The sequence below is a fragment of the Rhinolophus sinicus genome, chromosome 14, assembly GCF_057876585.1.
Source record: "Rhinolophus sinicus isolate RSI-liver-muscle chromosome 14, RSI-T2T, whole genome shotgun sequence".
Classification (NCBI taxonomy): Eukaryota; Metazoa; Chordata; class Mammalia; order Chiroptera; family Rhinolophidae; genus Rhinolophus; species Rhinolophus sinicus.
The window spans coordinates 36,339,813-36,366,436 of record NC_142514.1 but is presented as its reverse complement, the minus strand read 5'-3'; the positions used below and the strand labels follow the sequence as shown (position 1 = coordinate 36,366,436).

Genomic DNA, 26,624 nt, shown 5'->3' with positions numbered 1-26,624 from the left:
ATATTGGTTTGACCAATGGTTGTGGGGCCTTTAGAAAATACCAAACGGAAATCTGTAAGAGTTTATGTCTGTGAAATAAAAGAGTCCAATTGACTCAGACAAAAAAATATAGAATTGTAACTTTAGTTTCAAGATAGCAGACACGTGACTGTCACTCTCAACAATGTATCTTAGAAATGATGGAAAATGTATTTATTTTCTTAAAAAGTGGAATGTTCCAGTAATGGTACAATTGTTTATATTGAATGAACTCTACTGCAGATAACAATTATATACTGGAAGGCAGCCAAAAGGCGGTAGAAACTGGAGATTGAGAATTTGAGAGAAGGAAAACTACATTAGGTAAGATATATGACTCATAGGCTTTGCCCCTGAGGGTACTACTGTATCTTTGCAGTACCTGGAGACCAGAACTGAAAGTGGAAAGCTATGTCTTACTGACCCGAATAGTCAAAAAAGGAATTTGGGACTACCAGTGGTTGGAAATTGAGGAGGGAAAGAAATTCTACAAAAGAGTGAGCTGTGGAGGATGAAACCCTGAATCTGCATAAAAAAAAAGCCTCTTAAATCCATGGCTCACTCTTTTAAATTTTATTTTTATTTATTGAATTTTTTTCCAGTTTTATTGAGATGTATGAAATATAACATTGTATTAGTATAAGGTGTACAACATAATGATTTGAAGTATACATTGCAAAATGATTGCCACAATAAGTTTAGTTAATGTCCATCACCTCACAGTTACAATATTTTTTGTGATGAAAACATTTAAGATATACTCTTAATAACATTCAAATATACAATAAATACAGTAATGTTAACTAAAGTCACCATGCTGTACATTACACCCCCAGAATATCTTATAATTGGAAATTTTTACCTTTGATCACCCTCACCCTCTTCCCTCACCCCCCCCACCCCTTGCCTCTGGCAACCACCAACCAACCAATCTGTTCTGTTTCTATGAGTTTGGTTTTTTTTCAATTCTGCATGTAAGTCAGATCATGCAGCATTTGTCTTTCTGTCTTATTTCACTTAGTATAACACGTTCAAGTTCCATTCATGCTGTCACAAATGACAAGATTTCCTTCTTTATTAATGGCTGAATAATATTCCATTTATATATACTACATTTTATTTACCCATTAATCTGTCAATGAACACTTAGATTGTGTCCATGCATTGGCTATTGTAACTACTGCTACAGTGACCATGGGGGTGCAGATATCTCTTCGAGATAGTGATTTCATTTCCTTCAGATATATACCCAGAATGGAGTTGCTGGGTCATATGGTAAATCTATTTTTACATTTTTGAGGAAATGTCATACTGTTTTCCATAGTGGCTGAGCCAATTTACATTCCCACCAACAGTGCACAACTTGTCAACTTGCATAGATGGTGAAATCTCAGATCCTTCTCAGACCCTGAAAGTAAAATTATTTTAGACTGGTGTAATTTTACATGTACTGGTCATTGGGCTTTTCAGAGAGAACAATGTATACACCTATGATATAGAGTAACATTGTAATCAACAAGTAAATGTATTAAGTTTTGAATAGATTCAACTTATTATAGCGTTATAGTATAACAATTACTTTATAGGCATAAATGTCTTTATTTCTCATTTGTAATGATAAGAATTTGGTTAGGTTGCTTTGGTTATAGTAATAGAAACAAAACTCCTACTAGTTTATGCAGCTAGGAGAATTCATTGTAAAATTACAAGAGTACCTTACCAAAGCCAAGAACAGTTAAAAAGAGGTCTCAGGGATGGTGGCCAGTAGTGGAAATCAAATCTTATTATCCTAAGCAAAAAGGAGCGTTTATGATTAGCATACAAAAGTGTCTTACCAAGCCAAGGGCAGGCTTCATGAAGTGCTTGGAACAAGGGAATAGAGCACTGTTAGAAAGTCAAGAATCACGTTCTCCTGATCTCTCATCTCTGCTTTTCATTTTACAAATGCTTCATTGCTCTCACTGCAGATTTGCTGGTTTTTTCTTCCCAAATAACAGGGTGGACCTGGCAGTTCATGCTCCCCAGTTTATGGTTCCTCTATTCCAGCAACTAGACAGACCACAATTACTCTCATCTGTAACCCCAAATTCCTAGAGAAATTTAATACACTATTAAAATTAGAGATGATTTCATTCACTGAGATGGGCAGTAAAACAAGTTATAGAGCACTAAGAGACAGAGACCAGTTAATTTTTTTTTTTTTTTTTACTGCTTACTTGAGGTGAAATAGCTTTCTTAGATTTAAGGGTCGATATAAAGAGATGTCCTCACAACCCATAATCACACTGTAGAAATGACCAAGTGCTTCAAGAGAGAGAGATGGTCTAATCCTTGTTAATATTTCTCTTGGGACAGAAATGATGGCCTGGATAATGCTACTATCTTATTTGAGACAAGTTTTTATTTATTGTTATAAGTATGATTTAACTCTTGGGAAGACATGCGCAGGTCTTGTTTTGAGTAATTTAGGCACAGAGGATAATACTATACTTGTTAATAATTGTTTTTCCTAAGAAAGAAAAAAGGGATTAATTACGTGGAGAGTATTTAGGAGAAAGGTGAAAAAAAAGATTAGGTGGTGGGTGTCAGAAATCCCTGAAGAACCATAAGTAGAAATTTGGCCAAGGGTGTCTCAGATTGGAGAGGAACTGATTCATCTAGCTTGAGTCAGCTGCCTGTGAACATAGCTGCTCCCATTTTCATCATAGTGGAGTGAGGTGTGAGGGGCTATTCTGAGAAACAGACACAGGATGGGGGAAAGAATATTATTTTCCGGATTCTTCAGAGTGTTCCAGGCTCCCCTAGAGAAGCAAAATTATATTGTTTACCAAAACCATGACATAATAAGATTTAAATGGTAGGTGATTTATGTATTTAAAATTCAGAAAAGCTGAGAGAGGTATTCTATCCAGCCCTATCCACATTGAAATAAAACTGAAAATATCAAAAGCATAAGGAAATGCTGTGAAGGTTTTATTTAAAAATATATTTGTGCTGAAGATTTCTTAAAGTATTTCTCCTGTATGTTGAAATACGTTTGTATTATTTATTAAATCCTTTGATGAGATACAAGGAATTAAGCTTAATTAACATTAATGATATCATTTTAGTTCTTTCTGTAATTTTGTTTCTACAAATAAGAATCAGCAAGGGAAGTAGGACTACTCTATGGTAAAGAACAAAAAAGCAATATTAGCATGGACATGTTAAGAAACTCAGAAGCTGGTGATTCAGTTTTAACTTTACATGATTTCAGTGTATACAAAGTTTTTTTGTTTTTGCTTGTCTGTTTGTTTGTATATACAAAGTTTTAAAAGAAAAAAGTCATTCCATATCATGTTGAAAGTTTTGTATTTCGACCTCTGTATTTCTTCCTGAAAATATTTCCTTAATGCTATCATCTGTTTGATCATCATTAAGTGTCATGTTCAGTACAGTTTCCGTACATTCTTCTAATGGAATGGTTGACAGGTATGAAAATACTTTTTCAATTAGAGGTTCCCTGAGAAAAGGCATTGGAGAGCTCCTTTTCACTAGAGAATCATCAGAAAACCAGCCATCGGCTGCTTCAATACTTTGGCTGTAGCAAGAATCAGGTGGTAATGTTGATAAGCTTGAGGTAACACTGCTGGGATTGATTGCTGAGCTAGTTTCTGAAGGGTCACAAATGACCTTTTTTGTTGCAAGGCTGAATTCATCTTTAGAGTGATCTTTAATTGCTGTAAAAGAAAATTAGATTTACTGTGAATATTACATATTCAGGAGCCAAATCTTAATTATAAGGACAATGTTTCATTTTAAAATTTAGATTCCTTTTTAGGGTTATAGTGCACAAGATGATGATAGAGTGAAAATTCTGAGTTGCTATCATCATCTGTACAATGTTAAATATGTTAAATTAGCAATATTTTCATGATAATCAAGAGTAGAAAAGTCTATTCTAAATAAAATTCTATCATTTTAAAAGCAGAAGAGTCTAAACAGCTAGAAATCTCATTTCCTGAATGTCCTTTAAAATCAGAAAAGGCAGATAGTTTAACTATTTGTAACTAAATATTGCCTTGTTTTAAAAATAAATTTTTAAAAATACAAGCCTCCTTGAATAGGCAGATTGCAAAATGTTTGGTCCATAGGGGGAAGAGCCTATGGGTTGGCTTTATACAAACAAAAGTAACAACTAACATTCCTATAGTGCCTTAACATTTATAAAGCAGTTTGATAGATTTCAATATCTCATGTAGCCTCTCAGTAATTCGTCAAGGTAGTTATTTGCACTACTTTACAAAAGACAAGACTAAGAATTAGAGAAATGACTCACCACAGGTTAAATACAAAATGGACTTCAATCTAGATTTTTGTTACTCTAAGTCTCATGCTTCTCCCATTATATTACTTATGCTGACTGTTGACATTAAAAAATGTTAAGTTTTAGAAAACATCATATATACACATGTAATATCCTAAAATATATTTTACAATATTTTACATATAAACTTTCGATATTAAAGTGTAACATTAATTTTTAAAACCATTTTAAATACCTTATTACATTTCATATTCAGTATTTCTAAAATTATGTAGGAGGATAATGTTTTGGATTACTAAGACATATTATGCACTATCTAAAGGGTTACAAATCACTCAGATTTTTTGACCCTCTGGCATTACTATATGGCATTGACTATGACACCTTTGGGTATAAATAAGGGACAAAAACTAAATTTCACATTTTAATTTATGATATTGCAGATATGGTTTTTAAAAAATATGTGCCCATTCACATACTAGTAAATTAATGTTTCCCTTGAATTTTCATGGTTTTAAAAATACTTAGATAACATTTAGGAAAGCCTCTTGATTTTTTAAGATACAAATTGCTATAAGTTGATTACAATTTCTTCTAATAAATGGTTGAGAAAAAGTACCTTTTATATGTGCTGTTTTCTTTTTTCTCTGCTCCTCCTATACAAAAAAAGTTATTTGTATTTAAAAAACCGAACAGTTTTTATATAATTTCTTTAATATATTTGATTTATATATTTGTATAAGAATAATACATTTCAACATGATAAATTTTGATGGAATAATGCTTTTTTTCCACAATATGAATGTATTTCCTCAAAATATATTGACAAAGGAAAAAAGTGTTGAGGCATCATCTGAAAAGGAAGTGGACTGATTCAAGAAGGTAGTCTCCAGGATAGGGAGTGCGAGAGTTCAACAGGATTACTTCTCTCCATCCTCACTTAGAGTCACTTGGTTAGAACAAAGTAAGGTAAAAGCCTTACTCATTTCATTAACCAACGACAACAACAAAATGAACTCTGGCCTAAGTCTTTTATAAAAATATGACTATTCTTTTGAAGCAAACAAAACATTTGCAGAAACAATTCCAGATGTGTTGTGGGAAGTGTGGTGTAGTAGTTTTCAAACTTCAGGGTATCGCAATCACCTGGTGTGCTTGTTTAAATGATGCTTCTTGGGCATAATACAGACCCTACTGAAACATTATCTGGGAGTAGAAAGTATGCATTATAACACACTGCAAGTGGTTCTGATTCAGGTTTTCCTTTGACCACTACAGAAACACTGAGTCAGTGAACAGAGTGTTTGGGATGGAGCGGGTGAAGATGAGGCTGGAGAGATAGTAACATTTTCTCTTGTGTTCTGGGGGATCAGTGTTAGTCCTCTGTGCTGATCTGCATTGTCCTGTTTCCCCTAAAAGACTTGCTTAGGGTATGCATATACATAGGATAACACATAAGCACTTTCTTCACAACCAACTTTACTTCGTCACTTTCACCTTTTGTTAATATAAATTCCAATATAGGCTGCTGAACTCACCTTGCCTGGATTTAGACCCAATTCGATTTGTGACTCCTATACAAATTACATTAGAATATTACTTCTCAGACATCAGTGTGCCTATGTATTATCTGGGGGAGCTTGTTAAAAATGCATATTCTGATTCATTAGGTCTGGGATGGGGTCTGAGATTCTGCATTTCTATCTTACAGGCTCCCAGGTAATGTTGATATTGCTAGTCTGGGAACCACAGAGTAAAGCCCTAGACTGATTAAAATTCTACCAAACTAAGAGAATGACAAAATGGGCATTCTTATATATTGCTACATATAAGTAAGTAGAATTTTTCTGGAGGGCAATTCAACAAATCTACTTCTAGAATTTATTATGCCAAGTAAATAATTTTGGGTTGTGTAAATATTCAGTTAGTAGTATGCTCATCACAACATTGTTTAACATTTTTAAAAGTTGTAAACTTAAAATTCTAAAAGTAAGTAAACAGTTAAATGTATTTCAATACATAGATATTAGTACAATGGATATTCTTTGAACTATTAAAAATGATGCAATAGTATCAGAAGTAAGAACTCCAAAAATATGGGACACATTAAAAAGACAGAGGAACAATCTTGAAGGGGTGCACCCTGGTTAAATTTGGAGAAATTTAAGCATCAAAATAATTATAGTAAAGGATTATAATCTGTTGAATAAAATAGAAATCCATGAGTCTACACTGATAATAAATAAATTTAAAAAGGAAGAAGGGAGAGTGTCTTCTTTATAGTAGAAGCCAAGTGACAATGTGGATGGGAGTGGTAGAATTGAAAGAAAAAAAAATCACCATTTTTGCTATAGTTTTGTAAAGATTGGCTCAGGCAAGGAAAATTTCTATAGTTAGTAAGTAGAATTTGATGAAAAGAAGGATATTAACATGGTTTGAAAGGTTCACCACAGATTGTTTACTAATTGCTAGGGTAAAAATAGGTGTAATACAGTGGGGGAAGAACAGACATCATCTTGTGTGATTAAATAAACTCAGTGGTGAAGAGTAGAGGAAAACTGTATGCCTTTATTTTATTTTATTCTGTCTATAAGTTTTTTAAATTAAATTTATTGGGCTGACCTTGGGCATTTTTTAAATAAAGTTATGCATATGACTACCCAAGCCCCACCAATTTCATACTAAGGTATTTTGCCAAGAAAAATGAAAATATATGTTCATTAAGAGTACCTGACTATTTAGAGCAGTCTTATTCATACTCGTCAAAAGTGGAAAACAACTCAAATGTCCATCAACAATAGAATACATAAACTAAACTAATTGTTGTATATTCATACAATGAAATACTATTTATTGAGAAAGAGGGAGAAAGAATGAGTCCCCAAAACTTGTGTTAAGTGAAAGAAGCGAGTTATAAAAGATATATATTACATGCTTCCATTTGTATGAATTCTAGGAATAGATAAAAACTAAACTTTATTGACGGAAATCAGGAAGTGCTTAACTGGGAAGTGTAGAGGAGTTGACTGGAAGGGAACATGCGGGAACTTTTTCAGATGACAAAAATGTTCTGCATCTTGTTTTGGATATTGGTGGAATGTATATACAATTATCAATGTTCATTGGGTGGAACATATATGGTCTTTCTAATATGGATAATTATACATCAATAAAATATTTAAAAACACATGTACATTTCACTTCAGCGGTATTAATTCGCCAAATCCCAAATCCATAATCCCAATATAATAATGTAAAAAACATCAGCAAACACAAATTGAGGGAAATTTTACAAAATGCATGACCAGCACTCCTCAAGATTGTCAAGGTCAGGTAAAATGAGGAAAGATAGTCACAGAGCAAAGAAAGTTAAAAAGACAAATGCAATGTGGTATCTTGGATTAGGTCTTCTTCCTAAGATTTTAATTAAAAATATGGCTAACACCCATTATTATATTAGCTTCAAGGGTACACCTTACTTATTCAACATTTATATACCTAAACAAGTGATCACCACAATAAGTCCAGCAACCGTCTGACACCATACTCTGCTATCACAATGTTATTGACTATATTCCCTGTGCTGTATATTATATTCCCATGACTTATTTGTTTTATACCTGGAAATTTGGACTTCTTAGTCCCCTTCACCTTTCCCCCCTTTTATAATTTTTCAATTACATTGACATTCAATATTATTTTGTATTAATTTCAGGTGTATAGCGTAGCGGTTAGACATTTATATAATTTATGAAGTGATCCCCTGACTAGTACCCACCTGGCACTATACATAGTTATTACTATATCATCAACTATATTCCCTATGCTTTATTTTACATCCCCATGAGTATTTTATAAGTATCAATTTGGGCTTCTTAATCCCGTCACCTTTTCCTTGTCCCCCAAACCCCACCCATCTATCACGCCAACAAATCTAGTACCCATCGGATACTGTACATAGTTATTACAGTATCATTGACTGTTGGGTCAGGTCTTGAAGAGCAAAGCATATTCCTGTAAAAACTGCTGAAATCTGAATAAAGTCTGGAATTTAGTTATTAGTAATGTACCAATATCGGTTTCTTAGTTTTGACAAATGTACCATGGTAATTTAAGATTCTAACACTGGGAGAAACTAGGTGTAAGAGAACTCTAGTATCTTTGTAACTTTCCGAAAAATCTAAAATTATTCCAAAATAAAAAGTTTACTTAAAAAAATCATATTGCAAAAGCATAAACACATACATTTTCCTGTAATAAAAGTTAATATAAGATGTGCAAGGCTTTTTATGAAGGTAATTATAAAGCTTTATTGAAAGATGTTAAAGATAGCATATATAAATACAGAGAAATATCATGTTCATGGATTAGAAACTTAATATAGTAAAGAATCAGTTTTTCCCAAATTGATCTAAAACTGCACTGCAGTTCCCCCTCAAAATCCCAAAAGAATGTTAGGAAATGCTTCTAGACAGTTGCACAAACATATGGAAAAAAGTGAAACTGGATTTTTATTTATACCAAACACAGAAATCAATTCCAGATTGATTAAACACCTATGTAGTCAAAACTATAAAATTCTTAGAAAACAGTATAGAAGGGTATCTTTAAGACTTTGGAGTAGGGAAGGAAATAACGAATTATAAAAGAAAGGACTGAGATATTAGTTTCCATTAAAAATAAGAGAATTTTTTGTTAATCAAAACACCATAAAAATAGTTAAAAGAGAAGCCACAAAATAGATGAAGATATCAAAATTAACATAACTGATGAAGGATTAGTTATCCAGAATAAATAACTCTTATTTAAAGTTTTATAATTAAAAAAACTAACAGAAAAAGAGGTGATATTTGAAGACACATTTTGTGTAAGAGAAAAATCATAATGGCCAATAAACTTTAGAAAAGACAGTCACCTCATTTTTTAGCCAGAAGATACAAATTAAAACTATAGTGAGATCTCAAGAGAATGAGAAGACTAGTCACAGAATGGATAACAATGTTTGCAAAAGACATGTCTGATAAAAGACTTTATTAAAAATATATAAAGTATTCTTAAAACTCAACAACAAGAAAATGAACAACACCAATTGAAAATGAGCCAAAAAAAAAAAAGAAAGATTTGAACACCTCACCAAAGAAGATACACAGATGGTAAATAAACATATGGAAAAATGTCCAACATCATATATCATTAAAGAAAAGAAAATTAAAAAAACAAAATACCACTGTATTCTTATTATAATGGTAAAAATCCAAAACATTGACCTTAAATGCTGGTGAGGAAGTGAAGCCACAGGAACTCTCATTCATTGCTGGTGTGAATGCAAAATGATACAGCCACTTTGGCATAGTTTGGAAGTTTCTTACAAAACTAAACACCTCTTATTGTTTGATCCAGAAATTATGATCATGTACCCAAAGGAGTTGAAAACACATGTCCACAGAAACCTGAATTTTATAGCAGCTTTATTCATAATTGCCAAAACTTGAAAGTAACCAAGGTGTCCTTCAGTAAGTGACTGGATAAATAAACTGTTATATCCATACAATGGAATATTATTCAGCGCTAAAAAAAAAATGTGCTATTGAGTCTTGAAAAGTCAGGGAGAACCTTAAATGCATAATACTAAGTGAAAGAAGCCAATCTGAAAAGACTACATACTATATGATTCCAACTATGAAATATTCTGGAAAAGGCAAAACTATAGACACAGTAAAAATTTTCAGTGCTTGCCAGGGGTTAGAGGGGAGAGAGGGAGGAGCAAGCAGAGAACAAGATTTTTAAGGTAGAGAAACTATCCTGTATGATACCATAATAGCGGATCTCTCTCTCTCTCTCTCTCACCCACCCTTCTGTATCTCCCCTTCACTTCTCCTTTCCCCCTCCCCACACCACCCCACCTCACACTACCCCTCCTCTCCCTCCATTTTATCTTCCTCCACCAATTTCTCTCTCTCTCTCTCTCTCTGTCAGTTCTATGGATTTTGACAAATATATATATTAATATTTTGACTATGTACAGAGGGTGCCAAAAAATGTATACACATTTTAAGAAAGGAAAAAAATCGGTATTAAAATTGTAATAATGTATACCGATAACAAAAGATGAATACAAATCACGTTTTACTTTTGTAATTACATGAGGTGCTGAAAGTAGTTACCATCAGCATAATTTTAATACAGCTTTTTCCTTTCTTAAAATGTGTACATTTTTTTGGCACCCTCTGTATGTGATATATATACACTTCCCCCCCACCAAAACCCTTAGAAAATGTATAATACCAAGAGTGAATCCTAATGTAAACTATGAACTTTGAGTGATAATGATGTATCAATACAGGTTCGTCAATTGTAGCAAATGTACAACTCTGGATGTTGACAGTGGGGGAGGGTGTGGGGGGCACGCGTATATGGGAACTCTATACTTTCTGTTCAATTTTGCTGTGAACCTAAAACTACTAAAAGAATAAAATAAAATCTATTAAGAAAAAACTATAGTGAGATACTATTACACATGTATCAGATTGTCAAAAATTTAGAAACCTAAAAATATCCATATTTTTTTGAAGATGTGGAACAATCCTAGCACTTATGTATGCCTTAGGTAAATGTATGTTGATACAGTTATTTTATAAGACAATTTGAAATTATCTAATAATATTGAACATGCACATACCCCGTAAGTCAGCAATTCCAATGTTAGGTATACTCCCTATAAAAATAACTGAAAACAATCCAAATGTCCATAATATAAAATTTGACATATTCATACAATGAAATGCCATTTGAGTATATGCCAACTTGGATTAGTCTCTGAAATGTAATATTGTAAAAAAGGGAAAAGTATATTAGATATGGAGCCTCAAAACATATAAAATTTAATAATATATTGTTCAAGGATCTATAACATTTGTGGTAAAACCATAAAGAAAAGCAAGGAACTGGTTAATTGCAATGACAGGATAGTGAGTCCTTCAGTGAAGGGTGAGAGGGTGGGATATAAGAGATGAAGACTCAGGATACCTCAAAGGTACTGGTAATATTCTATTTCTTATTTGGGGGTGGGTATAAAATTTCCATTTATTCTTTAAACTGTGGTGTGTGTGTTCTTTTGTATATGTATTGTATTTCACAATAAAACTTTTTTAGAAACCAAAGTCTAGATCTATATTATATTAAACCATATTTTTGTTATAATTTTCATCCTCCTGTTCTACTTCTTTAAAAATCACACTCCCTGACTTTAACTTGTGCTACAAAATGACAATAATCAAAACAGCATGGTATTGGCAAAAAGACACACAGACCAATGGAATAGAATTGAAAACCCAGAAATAAACCCATATATATACGGCCAGATAATTTTTGACAAAGGAGCCAAAAACATACAATGGAGAAAACAAAGCCTCTTCAGTAAATATTGGGAAAATTGGAAACCCATATGCAAAAGAATGAAACTAGACTGCTATCTATCACCATATTCCAAAATTAACACAAAATGGATCAAAGACCTAAACATAAGACCTGAAACACATAGACACAGACAATGGTTTGGTGGTTGCCAGAGGGTAAAGGGGGTGGGGGGTGGGAGGTGGGAGATGAGGGTAAGGGGGATCGAATATATGGTGATGGAAGGAGAACTGACTCTGGGTGATGAACACACAATGAGATTTATAGATGATGTAATACAGAATTGTACACCTGAAATCTATGTAATTTTACTAACAATTGTCACCCCAATAAATTTAATAAAATAAAATTTAAAAAAAAGAAAAGAAAAATAAAGCTGTGATATATTCGAACAGGAAAAAAATAAAAAATAAAAAATAAAGACCTGAAACAATAAACTGCATAGAAGAAAGCATAGGTACTAAACTTATGGACCTTGGGTTCAAAGAGCATTTTATGAATTTAACTCTAAAGGCAAGGGAAATAAAAGCTAAAATAAATGAATGGGATTATATGAAACTTAAAAGCTTCTGCACAGCAAAGGAAATCATCAACAAAACAAAAAGGTAAGCAACCAAATGGGAGAAGATATTTGCAAACAACACCTCCAATAAGGGGTCAATATCCAAAATATATAAAGAACTCATACAACTCCATAGCAAAAAAACAAACCATCCAATTAAAAAATGGATAGAAGACCTGAAGACACTTCTCCCAAAAAGACATACAAATGGCCAACAGCTATATGAAAAAATGCTCAACTTCACTAGCTATTAGGGAAATGCAAATCAAAACCACAATGAGATACCACCTCACACCTGTTACAATGGCTGTCATCAAGACAACTAATACATGTTGGAGAGGTTGTGGAGAAAAAGGAAACCTAATACACTGCTGGTGGGAAAGTAAATTGGTACGGCCACTATGGAAAACAGTGTGGAGGTTCCTCAAAAAATTAAGAATAAAATTACCATATGACCCCAAAATCCCTCTCCTGGTTATCTACCAAAAAAATCTGAAAACATTTATCTGTAAAGATATATGTATCCCAATGTTCATTGCAGCATTATTTACAGTGGCCATGACCATAAATAAACAACCAACATGTCTTTTGGTAGATGATTGGAGTAAAGAAGACGTGTTATATATACACAATAATACTACTCAGCTATAAGAAAAGATGAAATACTGCCCTTTGTGACAATATGGATGGATCTTGACATTATTATGCTAAGCAAAATAAATCAGACAGAAAAAGTCAAGAACCATATGATTTCATTGATATGTAGGATATAAAACTGAAAGTAACAGAGGAACAAGACAAACAAAGAAAAATTCATAGACGCAAATAACAGTTTAGTGGTTACCAGAGGGTAGGGAAGGTGGGGGGTGCTGGAAGAGGAAAAGGGGGATCAAATATATGGTGATGGAAGGAGAACTGACTCTAGGTGGTGAATACACAATGTGATATATAGATGATGTAATATAGAAATGTACACTTGAAACCTATATAATTTTATTAACCATTTTCACCTCAATTAATGTAATTTAAAAAAAGAAAAAAAGAAAAATTTTCATTCTCCTGCTTGTCTGTTGGCATAGGAGAGAAAGAGGCCAATAACCAGTCAGAAATTGAGATAAGAAAAAGAGGGACAAAAAAAAAAAGAAAGAAAAAAAAAAAGAAAAAGAGGGACAATATAAAAGTGTCCTTTATGTACTGAAACTGATTGTGGCTGAGGTCAACACTATCCTCTTTTATACTATGTTTTCATACTATGTTTTATACTATCTTTTCTTCTGAATTAAGTTCCTTTCACTGACTATCAAGAGTCCTGAATAATAATTTGTGTTTACTTGTACATTATTTCTCTCTCCAACAAGACTATAATTCTTGTGAGCACAGAGGCTCTTGTCTATCTCATTAACTACCACATTTCCAATTGCCTCAAACAGTGCCTGGGACATAAGCACTTATTGCATATTTGTTGAGTGAATAATAAACAACCCAATTAAAATTTAGTACTCCTATATTTGTACTTCTTCCATGATAGCACTCATGACATTTTTGTAATTATCTCTTTGTATGTATCCACCATCAGATATGAAGACACCATTATACTGATAGTACCTAGCAAAAATCCATGTGCTAAGTCCTCAGTAAATTCAATTAATATTAAATGCATACGTAGAAACAATTTTTTTCTGCAATGCAGCCTCTATTTCTAACTATCCTTCATTTTTGCAAGTCACAACTATTAATACTAATCTTTAGAATTAATTTGATCATTAAAGCTGCCTGCTTAAAACCCTCCAGTAATAATAGCAGTATACTTCTTTGGTGCTCATTATGTGGCCAGGCACTATTCTGAGTGCTTTTTACATATTAATTAATTTAATTCCCATAACAATTTTATGGAGATGAAATCATCTTCATTTTGCAGATGAGGAAATTGGGACACAGAGAAGTTAAGTAACTTGCTTAAAATTACTCAGCTAATACCGTATTTCCCTGAAAATAAGACCAGGTCTTATATTAATTTTTGCTCCAAAAGACGCATTACGGCTTATGTTCAGGGGATGTCATCCTGAAAAATCATGCAAGGGCTTATTTTCCGGTTAGGTCTTATTTTCAGGGAAACACGGTATCAGTAGAGCCAGGATTCTAACCTCTGCATCTTGACCATAATCCCACAATGCCTCCAGTAGGTCTGTAGAGCCTATTGAGTAAAATCCAAAATCCTTAAACTGCAAATGAGACTGCTCACAATGTCACCTCCAGGATCTTTTCCCACACCACTCCCTTCTGTAAGCCCTAGGCTCAATGGTCATGAAATGAAACTCAATGGTCATGTTTACACTATAACATTTTTCTGAACACGTTACTTCTTTTCATAGCTGCAAGGCTTTGAACATAGACTGTCTTTTGTTCTCTTTTCTCCTGGCAAACTTCTATTCATTTCTCAAAACCCTGCTAAAAATGTCTTCTCTGCAAAGCCTTTTTAATTTATGCTCCCTTGTCTGCATTTCTTCAATTTTGTGGCTCTTAGCATACTATGTAATAAAGTTTAGTATATATGTTTTTCTTCTCTACTAATTTCAGGATCGTCTAGTTCCAGACTCATGTCTTATTTGTTTATGTAGCCTCAGTGCCAAAACTAGTGCTGCTATACTTAAGGCGCTCAAAAAATGTGTGTTAAACAGATGAATAAACACTAAGTTTAACATTCAAGATATAAAATGAAACTTTGACATCCTATCACTTTGTCACTGTTTATTTATTCATTAATGTTATAAGACCACGAAAGTATTTGTTTTGTTTAGCCATCATAGTTTTAAGTTTTTGCTGGTCTCTCCCTTGTTTTGCTTTGTCCCTGTAGCACTGCTTTGATACTTACGTAACAAAAAGTTAATTATGTGTCTGCCTTGCCCGTTTGTACTACAGTTAGCACCTTGAACATAGGGTTCATATCTTACTATTCTCAATGGAGGGGCCCAGAGCTTAGAATATAATAAAGGTTGAATAAGCCCTTGTTAAATTGTATTTAATTTCAATTTGTTGGCTTGGTTAGGTTATCTGGTTATCTGAGTATCCTCTTATCTCTAAATCTCTTTCCTCTGATAGGTCTGGCAATTTTATTTTGTTTCTCTTATGTCGTTCATCTTCATCCCTGTGACAATCCCAATATGAGGAATGTAGGTTCTAAGGCTAGAGATACTGCAAAGTAAATGTTGAAGGAGACATTTTCATTTAATTTTTCAGTTTCTTACAGTATAAACTCTAACAAGTTTGGGTAATTTAAATTTAGCTCATGTTATTGTCCCTCAGATTTAAAAATAACAATGGATACTCTTTCAAATTGAGAGACAACAATGCTAATGGTATGGTGTCATAAGAAATTATTTCAAAAGATTGCTATAAAATATTACCTGTAATTGGAATCTTCCAGTATGAAAATTTCGAGAAATAAAAACACACTGAGAATGAGATTTAATCTTCTCCTTTGATGGTCTTCGCCTGCATCTCTCATCAGTTGATTTAAATTTGGAATTTTGAAATATTTTTCTGAAAAATATTTTATGAATATTATTAAACATGAATTCTATTATAAATAAATACAATCACTTTGTTTCCAATAGTTACACATAAGGGTTTAAAAATCAGAATAAATATATTACATACTTATTTTTAAAAGCACAAATCAACATATATTCCCTTCTCATGTTACTGATTTCATTATACCTATTTTATTCATAGAATGTAAATAAAGCTATTTCTTATGCAGGGTTAATATTTCCAGTTTGAAGATTAACCGTGAGTTTTTTGATACCCTTCTTTCTGGTTGTAAGATAATTAATCAACTTTAATGTTAATTAATTCTTTCATAAATTTGCCTTTAATGGCAAAGGAAATTAAATGAAATGAAACTCAATGGTTATGTTTATGTTTAATAATGTCTCTGGCAAAAGTAAGTGGAAGGAAACTGAATTGAAACTAATGACTTGTAAAGGAAGAGTACCTGTGATCTTTATCCATGCAACCACAAACAATTTTGAAAGAGAGTTTAAAATAATAGAGTAGCAAGTAAAACCCCAGATGACCAAAGACAGTTAAGCATAAGAAAATGTAGTTTCTAGGTCATTCTAAACTTAATGATTTAAATATTAATGCTAATTGCCATTTCTTCTTTCAGAGGTACTAAAAAATTTCCAAATTAATTCAAGAGTCCATGTTATGTTACCTAATGAGGTATTAAAAATTAGGATTCATTTATTCACTAAATTGGATTCACTTAATGAATATTTATTGAGTACATACTATGTGTCAGGCATCGTACTGGGTGTGGTATATATAGTGGCAAAGGAAAAAAAAGCACAGCCACTACCCTCATAAAACTGTCATTGCTCTCATGGAGCTTAAACACTAGTAAGGTAGACAGTAATAAAATAATCACGAGAAAATGAAAAATTACAAGTGTGGAAAGTGTTATCAAGGAAAACTACCTGGAACTATGTGAGTACTATATAACAAAGGGAATTAATCTGGTTAGAGAAGTCAGGGAAGGCTTTTCTGAGGTAGGGATGATTGAATTGGGTATCTGCAGACACAGTACAATATTTCCTCGAAAATAAGACTGGCTCTTACATTAATTTTTGCTCCAAAAGACGCACTAGGGCTTACGTTCAGGTGATCCCATTTTTTACATGTACAACAATCTACATTTATGCATGTACAAAAATCTACATTTATTCAAATACAGTCATGTCTTCTTCTGGAACAGCATCATAACCCTCCAAACCCTGAATTCCAGCTTGAATTTCTTGCGACTCCATTTCCTGTAGAACCATTGGCCGCAATTTCTCATGTCCAGTAATAGAGCTCTCCTTAAATGAGCACTTCTTGTCCTTGTAGCTTGCTCATGGTGCACTGGCAACACAGCTGTCACTGATTTTAGCCTATGAATTCTTCACCCAAGTCCCGACCTCTTGCAAGCTAGGCTTCACAAAGTTTCGATGCTGATTTCTCTCCAGTCTATTTTCAATGCAGTCATTGATTTCCATGCGCAAATGATTCTTGAATGGTTTGTTTATTGCAATATCAAGAGTCTGGAGATAGGCAGTCATTCCTGTGGGAATCATTATTTTATCTATTTTTCTCTCTGGTAGGAAGTTCCTCATGTCTAGCGTGGTGACTACTGGCTGAATCCCAGACTAGCAGACCTCTTTGGCCACCTTGCAAAACAAATGGCAGCATTAAATCTACCCTCTTCCTTATAACTGCAAGTGTGCACCAGGCTCTTTCGGTTTCAAGAACATAAATGCCTGAAACATGTTCAACCTTATCTTTCTTGCCATTACTGATGATTAGAGGTGGGGCTTTCTTTCCATCCAGACGAATTGCCAAAATACAGGTAACACGTGTACTTTTGTAACCAGTGGAGGGAATGTGGATTGCCGAAGCGCCCCTCTGATCAATTGTCATGAGATCCTTGGCCCATAAACACTGCAGTTTCATCCATAGCAATCATGTTGGAGAGTTGGTATTTAGAAAAGTCGATGTCATCAACAAAGGACTTGAATGCAAGTGCACAGTTAATAACTTCAGTATCTTCCAGCTTGAACAGTGTTATCGATCTTCTTAGAGGCAGTTCATGTCGCTGAAGGAAGCCATCCAGCCAGTGTTGTGATGCTTTGAATTCTTCTGGGGATATTTCTAACTGTGGTGCCATTGCAAGGGCAAATGCTTGAATATCAGCCCTGCACACAACCAAAGCCTTTGCTCTCCTGTCAGCAATCCATTCACAGATGATGTTTTCCAGCTCAGGAAATAATGGTTGCTGACTTGATCCACACTTGCACTTCTTAGCAGTCCTTCGTCCACCTGTTGGCTGAAGTTATACTCTGCTCACCATTTTTGGACCATTCAGAGATCCAACTTCTCTTTGTAGAAAGCCGTAAGATTCTTGGCCTGGTAGTCCTCCACGATTCCTTTCTTGTACTTGACAGAATAGCTCTTTCTTTTTTCACTCATCTTGTCTGGGGGTCAAAATATTATTCCCTTTAAATCTACCATTAAGTCAAGTGTTAAGTGAAGACTTAAGAGACAGGAATGGGAACAAAAATGATGACAGTTAAGAATGAATGTCCACACAAAAGCGACGAAAAATTGCAGGCACCAAAATTCAGAAAACGTTTCTTTATTTCATATGAGTGCATTAAGTATGTCTGTTACAACACACAACATATTGAATTATGAAGATTCATGTTAGACACAACCACGTCCGTTTGTTATCAAGTGTGCACGTTATTTGTGCATTGTGTCTGTACTCTGATTGGTCATTCGGCAATGTCTCGAGTTCATCTGTTTACATAGGCGTCCAAAGGTGCCCGCTTGGGTATTTACAAATACTTAATTATAACTTATATTATCATTTATTTTAAGTATTAATGTCAATATTATTTATTTATATTTAATTATGTATTAATATTATTACTTTATAATTCAATACGTCCGTCATGTGTTGCAATGGACATACTAAATGCATCCATCTGGCTGCCAATCTTAACTGGGGCTTATTTTTGGGCTAGGGCTTATATTACAAGCATCCTGAAAAATCATGCTAGGGCCTATTTTCCGGTTAGGTCTTATTTTCAGGGAAATACGGTAGTAGTTTTAGGTAGAGTGTGGTGGAGGAAGAGAGATGTGGGTGTAAGTATATTCTAGTCAGAGAGAATATCAAGTCCCAAGACCTAGTGGCCAGATTAGAACAATGCAGCAGAAGCACAGAAAGCAAGAGGGAAAGTGGGAGATGAAATTGCGGGGTATACATGGTCAGACCATGTGGGGACTTAAAAGTCATGTCATTTTGTCTTTATCCTAAAGCAATGGGAAGTACTTTATAATATACTGGGGATGGGGTTCAAGGGTGGGTGACTTAATTAGATTTGCATTCGGAAAATGTCTGGCTGAAGTGTGAAGAAGAGCTTAAATGAGGGCAATAGTGAAAGTAGGGGGTCAGTTATGACTCCTACTGCAGCAGTCTGTGTGGGATAATGATACCTTAGATAAAGTCATGGCAGTGGTGATGGAGAGAAATGAATAGAGTTGAGCAATTTATGAGATAAAATAAATAAAACTTGATGATGCTTCAAAATTAGTGGGGATGGGAAAGAGAAAAGGAGGTATCAAGTATGTCTTCCATCTTTAGATGAAAAAAAATCCTTCTTTGACCCCACTTTCTCCTCTGACTACTGCCCCATTTATCAGCTCCCCTTCACACACACACACACACAAACAGCTTCTTGAAAGAGATGTCTATACTTGTCTCAATTTTCTCACCTCTTGTGTTTCATTCAAAGGTAACCCATCCCTCCACCAAAACTCTTTAAGGCCATCAATAACTTCCATGTTGCCAAATCCAAAAATGATTTCTCTAGCCTCACCTTTCTCAACTTATTAAGCACCTTGAACATAACTGGTCATTGCCTCCTTCTTGAAACATTTTCATAATGTTATAATTTTGACTTCTTTGAGACATTTCCCAGATGTTGTTGATTCTTCCTACTCTTTCACTAGATTCTTAAATGTTGGTAGGCTGAAAGGCACAGTCCTAGGTTCTCCTCTTTCAATCTTAGGTTCTTCTCTTTCAACAATCACTCCCTGGTCGGTCTCATCCAGTTCTGTGACTTTACATAACCTAAATCATCAGCGCTGACTTCTCTCCTGAAGTTCATACATGTATATCCAACTGCCTATTTGAAATTTCCTTTTGGGTCTCTGTCTAGGAGGCTTTCAAAATTACATCCAAAATACAATTTCTAGTTTATCACCATTCCTTCAATTTGTTCCCTCCTCTAATCATCTCATCTCAGTAAACAGCATGATTAACTACTTCATTGCTCATGGTAAAAATGGAGGTGTTAGCATTAATTCTGTCATTTGGCTTATCTTTCCTTACCTCATCCAATTCATCAACAAGCACTGATAACTTTACTTACTAAGCATATCCCCAATCCAGTCCCTTCTTTTCATCCCTTCTACTTCCAGATAAGTCCAAGACGCTATCACCTTTCACCGGGATTATGCAAAACCTCATAACTTGTCTCTGCTTTCACCCTGGCTCCATTAAAATTCAGGCTTCACAGAGAAGAAAAATATTTTAAAAATATATAAATCAGAACTCTCATACATTGCTGGTTAGGGGGGAGTACACCCACTTTGAAAAACTGGCAGTTTCATTTTTTCATTCTGGAATATAAAGTTCTTTTTAATTAAAGTATAACTGACATACAATATTACATTAGTTTCAGCTGTACAACATAGTGATTTGACATTTATAAACCTTACGAAGTGATCACCACAGAAATCTAGAAACCACCTGTCACCACACGAAGTTATTGTGATGTTGACTGTATCCCCTGTGCTGTACATTACGTCCCCGTTGACTTAATTTATAACTATAACTTTATATCTCTTAACCCCCCCTTCACCTTTTTTGCCCAATCCTCTGGCAGCTATCAGTTTGTTCTCTGTATCTATGAGCCTGTTTGTTTTGTTTTGTTTGTTCATTTGTTTAGTTTTTTAGATTCCACATATAAGTGAAATGATACAGTATTTGTCTTTCTCTGACTTATTTCGCTTAGCATAATACTCTCTAGGTCCATCCATGTTGTCACAAATGACAAGTTTTGATTCTTTTTTGGCTGAGTAACATTTGTGTGTGTGTGTGTGTGTGTGTGTGTGTGTGTGTGATCTTTATCCAAAGTTAATCATATGTTCCAGCAATTTCACTCTTAGGTATTTACCCAAGAGAAGTGAAAGCATACATACAAAAATATTTATACAAGAATGTTCACAGCAGCTTTATTCCTAATAGTTAAAAACTGAAACTGACCCAAATGTCCATTAACAGAAGAATAAACAACAAACAAACTCGGAAATATTCATACAATAGAATATTACTCATCAATAAAAAGAATGAACTACAGATAAATGCAACTACATAAATAAACCTCAAAAATATTATGTGAAAAAAACAGACATAAAGTCCATATAGTTACATTTATATGAAGTTCAAGAATAGGAAAATTAATCTATGGTGATAAAAATCAGAATAATTGCCTCTGGGTGGTAGGTGGGGAGTAATGCCTGGAAAGGAGCATGAGGGAACTTCACAGGGTGATGGGAAAGTTCTGTATCTTGAGTGGGATTGTGGTTACATGGGCATGTATTTGTTGAAATTCAACATCATACATTTAAAATCTACACACTTTTTTGTATGGAAATTATACCTCAAATTTTAAGAAGTGTTATAAAAATGTAATTCATCTATAGGTGACATTATTGAGTTTTTAAAATAGGGATAATATTACTGCTACCTTATGGGGCTATTATGAAGTCTAAATGTGATAATAATAAAGCACTTAGAATAGTGCCTAGTACGTAGTAAACACTCAATGTTAGCTAGTATGATGATGATAGTGTGTCATTCCTCTGCTTAAATTCTTCTGACAGCACAAATACTAAAATCCAAACTCCATATTCTAGCCTTCAAACTTCTATGTGATCTGGCCCCTACCTACCTCTTCAATCTCATCATTATTTTCCTCTCAGTACAGTCTATTCACACTGGCCTTTCTATTTACTGAACAATACTAACATCATTTCCACTTGGGGTCTTTGAACTTACTATCTCTTTGAAAGCTCTGCCACAAGGTCTTCACATATCTGTCTCCTTCTTTTCACTCAGGTGTCAGAATAAATACTGCCCACTTGAAGAGGCATTCCCTGACCACTTTATCTATTTGTTCGTTATCTGTCTCCTCCCAGTGTCACTGCAAGTGAATGAGACAGAAACCTTGTCTGACTTGTTCACAGAACAATGGCAGGCACCCAACAAATATTTGTTGAAAAAATGAACAAGTGAATAATTTCTAGTTTCTGACTTGTGCAAGTGGATAGATAGTATGTATTCATTTGCTGAGAAGGGGAACGCTGGAAGAGTGTGTGGGAAGATCATGTTACAATTTATACATTTTTAACACCAAATAAAGTAAATGATTAAATAATTAAAAATACCAAATTTTAGAATTGAAAGGAACTGAGATGCCAAGTATCTTTTCTTCTGTGTCTGACAAAAGACTACATTTACATCATACCAAAACATTCTGTCAGCTCTTTCCTTAAGCATCTTCTCAAGAAAGGGAATCTTCCTGTCAGTAATGTTTTTAACCTCTAAATTAGTAGTGAAAGCTTTTTAAAATTTCTAGCTTTATATTATCATTCAAATGTATGTCTTCTAGAGAACACAACAGATCTCATTATTTCTTAAAATGTTAATACATGAAGATTGCTATTTTACTACTTGGACAATTATACTACCAGGACTTCTATTTTCAGGCTACTTTAATCATGTAAAGCTTTCCCTCCCCAATCAAAGGGTCTATAACCACATCTCAAATTACAGAATCAATACTATTTTAGTTATTTAAGTTTAATACCATTTGAAAAAGTCTTTCATTGGATTTTTAAAAGAAAAAAAGTAAAATATTCTAATATACCTTACCTTCGTTTGCAAATCAGGAACCACAAAGCTGATGCCAAAGCAAAGAAGCCAATTCCCAAAGTAACAGCACCAGCAGCCAGAAAATAAGTTAAGTGATGTAAAAAACCTATACAAATAAATTAAACGAGAATATTTCATGCATGTATCTTAATTCTCTAGGTAAAATTAAATGATATAATATTTCAAATGACACTACATAGAGTAGTATTAAGACATTAAGTAGGAAGGTGGGAGACCTGAATTCTGCTCCTGTGCATTTCTAATAAAGTTCAAGACCCTGAGTTTGAGAATTACACAGGGACTCATGCTGATTGGGGCCCAGGGTGCATTTTTCTGACCCTACCAGGATTTGAGACCTAGATTTTGTTTGTTTTTATACAGCTGTCACCTCCTTTTTCTTATCTAGTTTTCTCCTTTCCCAGTCTAGCTGTGAATTTTTGTTACTTTTCCAGTATCATTCCAGTATCATTCTTTGTAGTCCTCCAACATAAGACACTGTCCATTTTAAGGTTTTGATAATCAGTCACTACAAGGAGGTAGATGAGAGCAATAAAGAACAAGTATGAGGAATTAAAAAAATATCTTAGGAATCTTGAAATGTTTTATCTATACTCAAGAACAGTGAAAGATCATAGCCAAAGCTAAATAAAAGCAATAGCAAATAATAGCATATCACAGCTTTATAATTGGAAAAGCCTATAGGAATTATATGGTACAACTCCTTCATTTTACAGACGTTAAAATTGAGACCCAAGTAAGAGAATAACTGAATTAAGTAAGGTTAGGTAGCAAATTAAGGCCAGTCTCCTGTTTTTTTCTATTATCTTAATACCAATAATCTTTTTTTTAGTTTCAGGTGTACAAAGCAATGTAATAGTTATACATTTACACCCCTCACAAAGTGATAACACCTCCAATTTACTACCCCTCTGACATCGTATATAGCTGTCAATATACTATTGACTATATTCCCTATGCTGCAATATATATATACATATACATATATGTGTATATGTGTATATATACATATATATATATATAGTGCCAAAAAATGTATACAAGTGGACACTTCGGTCAACGTTGCTCAAGCACTAGTTTGCTATATTCAGAAGTGTCTGGATGCTGATGGTAACCACTTTGAGCACCTCTTGTAACTGCAGAAGTCAAACATGACTTGTATTCATCTTTTGTTATCAGTATATATTGAGTATTACAATTTTAATACAGTTTTCTTTTCTTAAAATGTGTATACATTTTTTGGCACCATAGATACTTAAAATTGTAGTTGACATTCAATATTGTTCAACTTTAGCTTCCAGAACATAGTGCAGTGGTCAGGCATCTCTTCAGTCCATGAAATGATCTCCCCTGATAAGTCCAGTGTCCATCTGGCATCCCACATAATCTTTACAACATCACTGATTATATTCCCCCTACTGTTAATACCAATAATCTTAATACTGGTATGTATTTTTAACAATTAGGAATAAAGAAAGGAAATTACAATCAGATTGGTTAAGTACTCATTAAGATTCTGAAATCTGCTATTTAAGCATAAAGCGAGCTGTAGAAAGCCTTTGCAGAAGGGTGTACAGAAATTGAAGGGCCTTAAGAAAATGTAGGAGTATATTATTTGGGAAAAAAGCATTTAAAAGTATAAAACTAATAGAAGGTCTTTATATGTAAACATATTATAAGTTCCACTAAGGATATGACATAATAAAGAGTTCTCATACTTTTGTTGTTTCCTAAGCAATTTTCAGCTTCCAAGACAGTGCTTCTCAAATCTTTGTTTTCTTTGGGTTCAGAAATGTTTACATTTGGGAATTAATTAATGGTACCAGTTATATAAGGCTATTTATCAAAGTGATACTCATAATACAAAAAAAAAAACAAAAAACACACAATAAACAAAAAAAACCCCACAAAACCTCTAAATGCGCCACATTAGGAAGTCAATTAAATAGGCTATGGGAATATTATAATTGAAAAATATAGTATTCTTTAACTATTTAGTGCAGGGTTTCTTAACATCAATACTATTGATCTTTTGAACCAGGTAATTTGTTGCTGGGATGCTCCTGTGCATTGTACTAAAGATTTCTCCAGGTATTAAGAACTGTATTCTGGGGGGTGGGTAAAATTGCCCCCAGTTGAGAATCACTGGCATAGTGGTATAAGGAAATGTCAGATAGTATCAAATGATAAAAGCAAGACAGATAAAACCTATATTTCAAAAAATGTAAAAGACATAGTTGTACTCAAATATAAGGATTTCTATAGACAAAAGAAGAAAAGCAACACAGAGAAGTAAGTAGGGGCTACTGAGACCTGGAAGCAGGAATTATTAATAGCTAGAAGAAGCAGAGAAAATCATTGAGACAAGGCCTCAATCCATCCTCTGGCGCAGTGAATGACTGACTCTGCATTACCAAAATCTCTGAGACAAAAAAGTACTGAGCCACCAATAAAAGACCAATTCAAATGGACTGAGGAGGAATCTTGGAACTAAAAAATTAAAAAATTTTAAGATGGAGTAAACTCTTTCTTGAACATAATTAATGAAATGAAAGATAATACTGAGAAATTCAACCAATTACATAAGGAAATAAATTTATGATAAATAGTGATTCTTGAAAAAGATTAAGAGTATATAACATAAAACTAATAGAGGTTCCAAAAGTGAGGATAGAGAGATAACAGAGAAACAATATTCAGAGATACAACCTAAGATTTTTACTTTAAAACAATTTTAAATTCATACATAGTAAAATTTATTTTGTGCACGTGTTTGCAGTGCTATAAGTTTGACAAATACAAAGAGTTCTTAATCACCACCACAATCAACTTACAGAACACTTCCTTCCCCCCAAAAAAATCTCCTTGCCCTGCCTTTAAGAGGCCAAGCACCAACTGCGGGCAACCACTGATCATTTTTGATCCTTCTTCTTCAACCTTATACTTTAGTCTTTCTACAATTTCATATAAATGGTATCATATAATGTGTTGTCTTCTGAATTTGGCTTTTTTCACTTAGTATGATGCAGCTGAGATTCATCCATGTAGTTTGTATCTTTTTATTGTTGAGTAACAGTCCATTTTATAAAGGTACCAGTTTGTTTATTCCCCAGCTGAGAGACATTTGGTTGTTTTCAGTTTGGGGTTGTTAGGAATAAAGCTACTATACACTTTATACAGGTATTTGTTTACACATAAGTTCTTTTCAGTAGAGTCAGGTAGCAAGTGTATATTTAAATTGATAAGAAACTGACAAACTGCTTTCCACAGTGGCTGTGTGTCTTACTCTCCCAGCGGCAGTGTATGATCGCTCCAGCTGCTCCGTGTCATCACCACCGCCGAGTATTGTCAGTTTTATTTCAGCCATCCTAATAGATGTGCAGCGGTATTTCACTGTGGTTTAAATTTTCATTCCCTTAATGAATAGTGATGTTGAGCATCTTGCCATGTGCTTATATGCCATCTGTATACCTTCTTCAGTGAAGTATTTGTCTAAATCTTTGCTAATTTTTTAGGATTCTTTATACATTCTGAATACAAGACATTGGTCGGATACACGATTTGGAAATATTTTCTCCCAGTCCATGCCTTGTCTTTTCAATTCTCTTAATAGTGTTTTTCACAGGGTAAAACTTTTTAATTTCAGTGATGTCCAATTTATCAATTTTTTCTTTTATGGATTGTGCTGTGGGTCCTATATGAGAACTCCTTGCCTAACCCAGATCACGAAGATTTTCTCCTATAAAAGATTTATAGTTTAACACACA

At 33.8% G+C, this 26,624-nt stretch overlaps 1 protein-coding gene across 1 annotated transcript; it reads right to left on the bottom strand.

Annotated features, from left to right (window-relative positions):
* Positions 1–961: 961 nt before the first annotated feature.
* On the bottom strand, positions 962–26,224 carry C14H1orf185 (chromosome 14 C1orf185 homolog). The gene is made up of 5 exons (XM_074337054.2): positions 26,116–26,224; positions 22,840–22,945; positions 15,704–15,839; positions 4,944–4,980; positions 962–3,737 (listed from the first exon to the last, which is right to left on the bottom strand). The coding sequence occupies exons 1-5, from the start codon at positions 26,222–26,224 to the stop codon at positions 3,343–3,345; spliced, it is 783 nt and encodes a 260-aa protein (XP_074193155.1). The 3' UTR covers positions 962–3,342.
* Positions 26,225–26,624: the final 400 nt, after the last annotated feature.

Bases quoted from the DNA above. Each gene is read 5' to 3' on its own strand.
- C14H1orf185 (XM_074337054.2), bottom strand. From the start codon at position 26,224: ATGGCTGAAATAAAACTGACAATACTCGGCGGTGGTGATGACACGGAG. The intron at 4,981-15,703 runs GTAATATTTTAT...TTTTTTGTATAG, and splicing joins CTGGAAGATTCCAATTACAG to GAGGAGCAGAGAAAAAAGAA. The intron at 3,738-4,943 runs GTACTTTTTCTC...TTTCTTTTACAG, and splicing joins GAAAACAGCACATATAAAAG to CAATTAAAGATCACTCTAAA.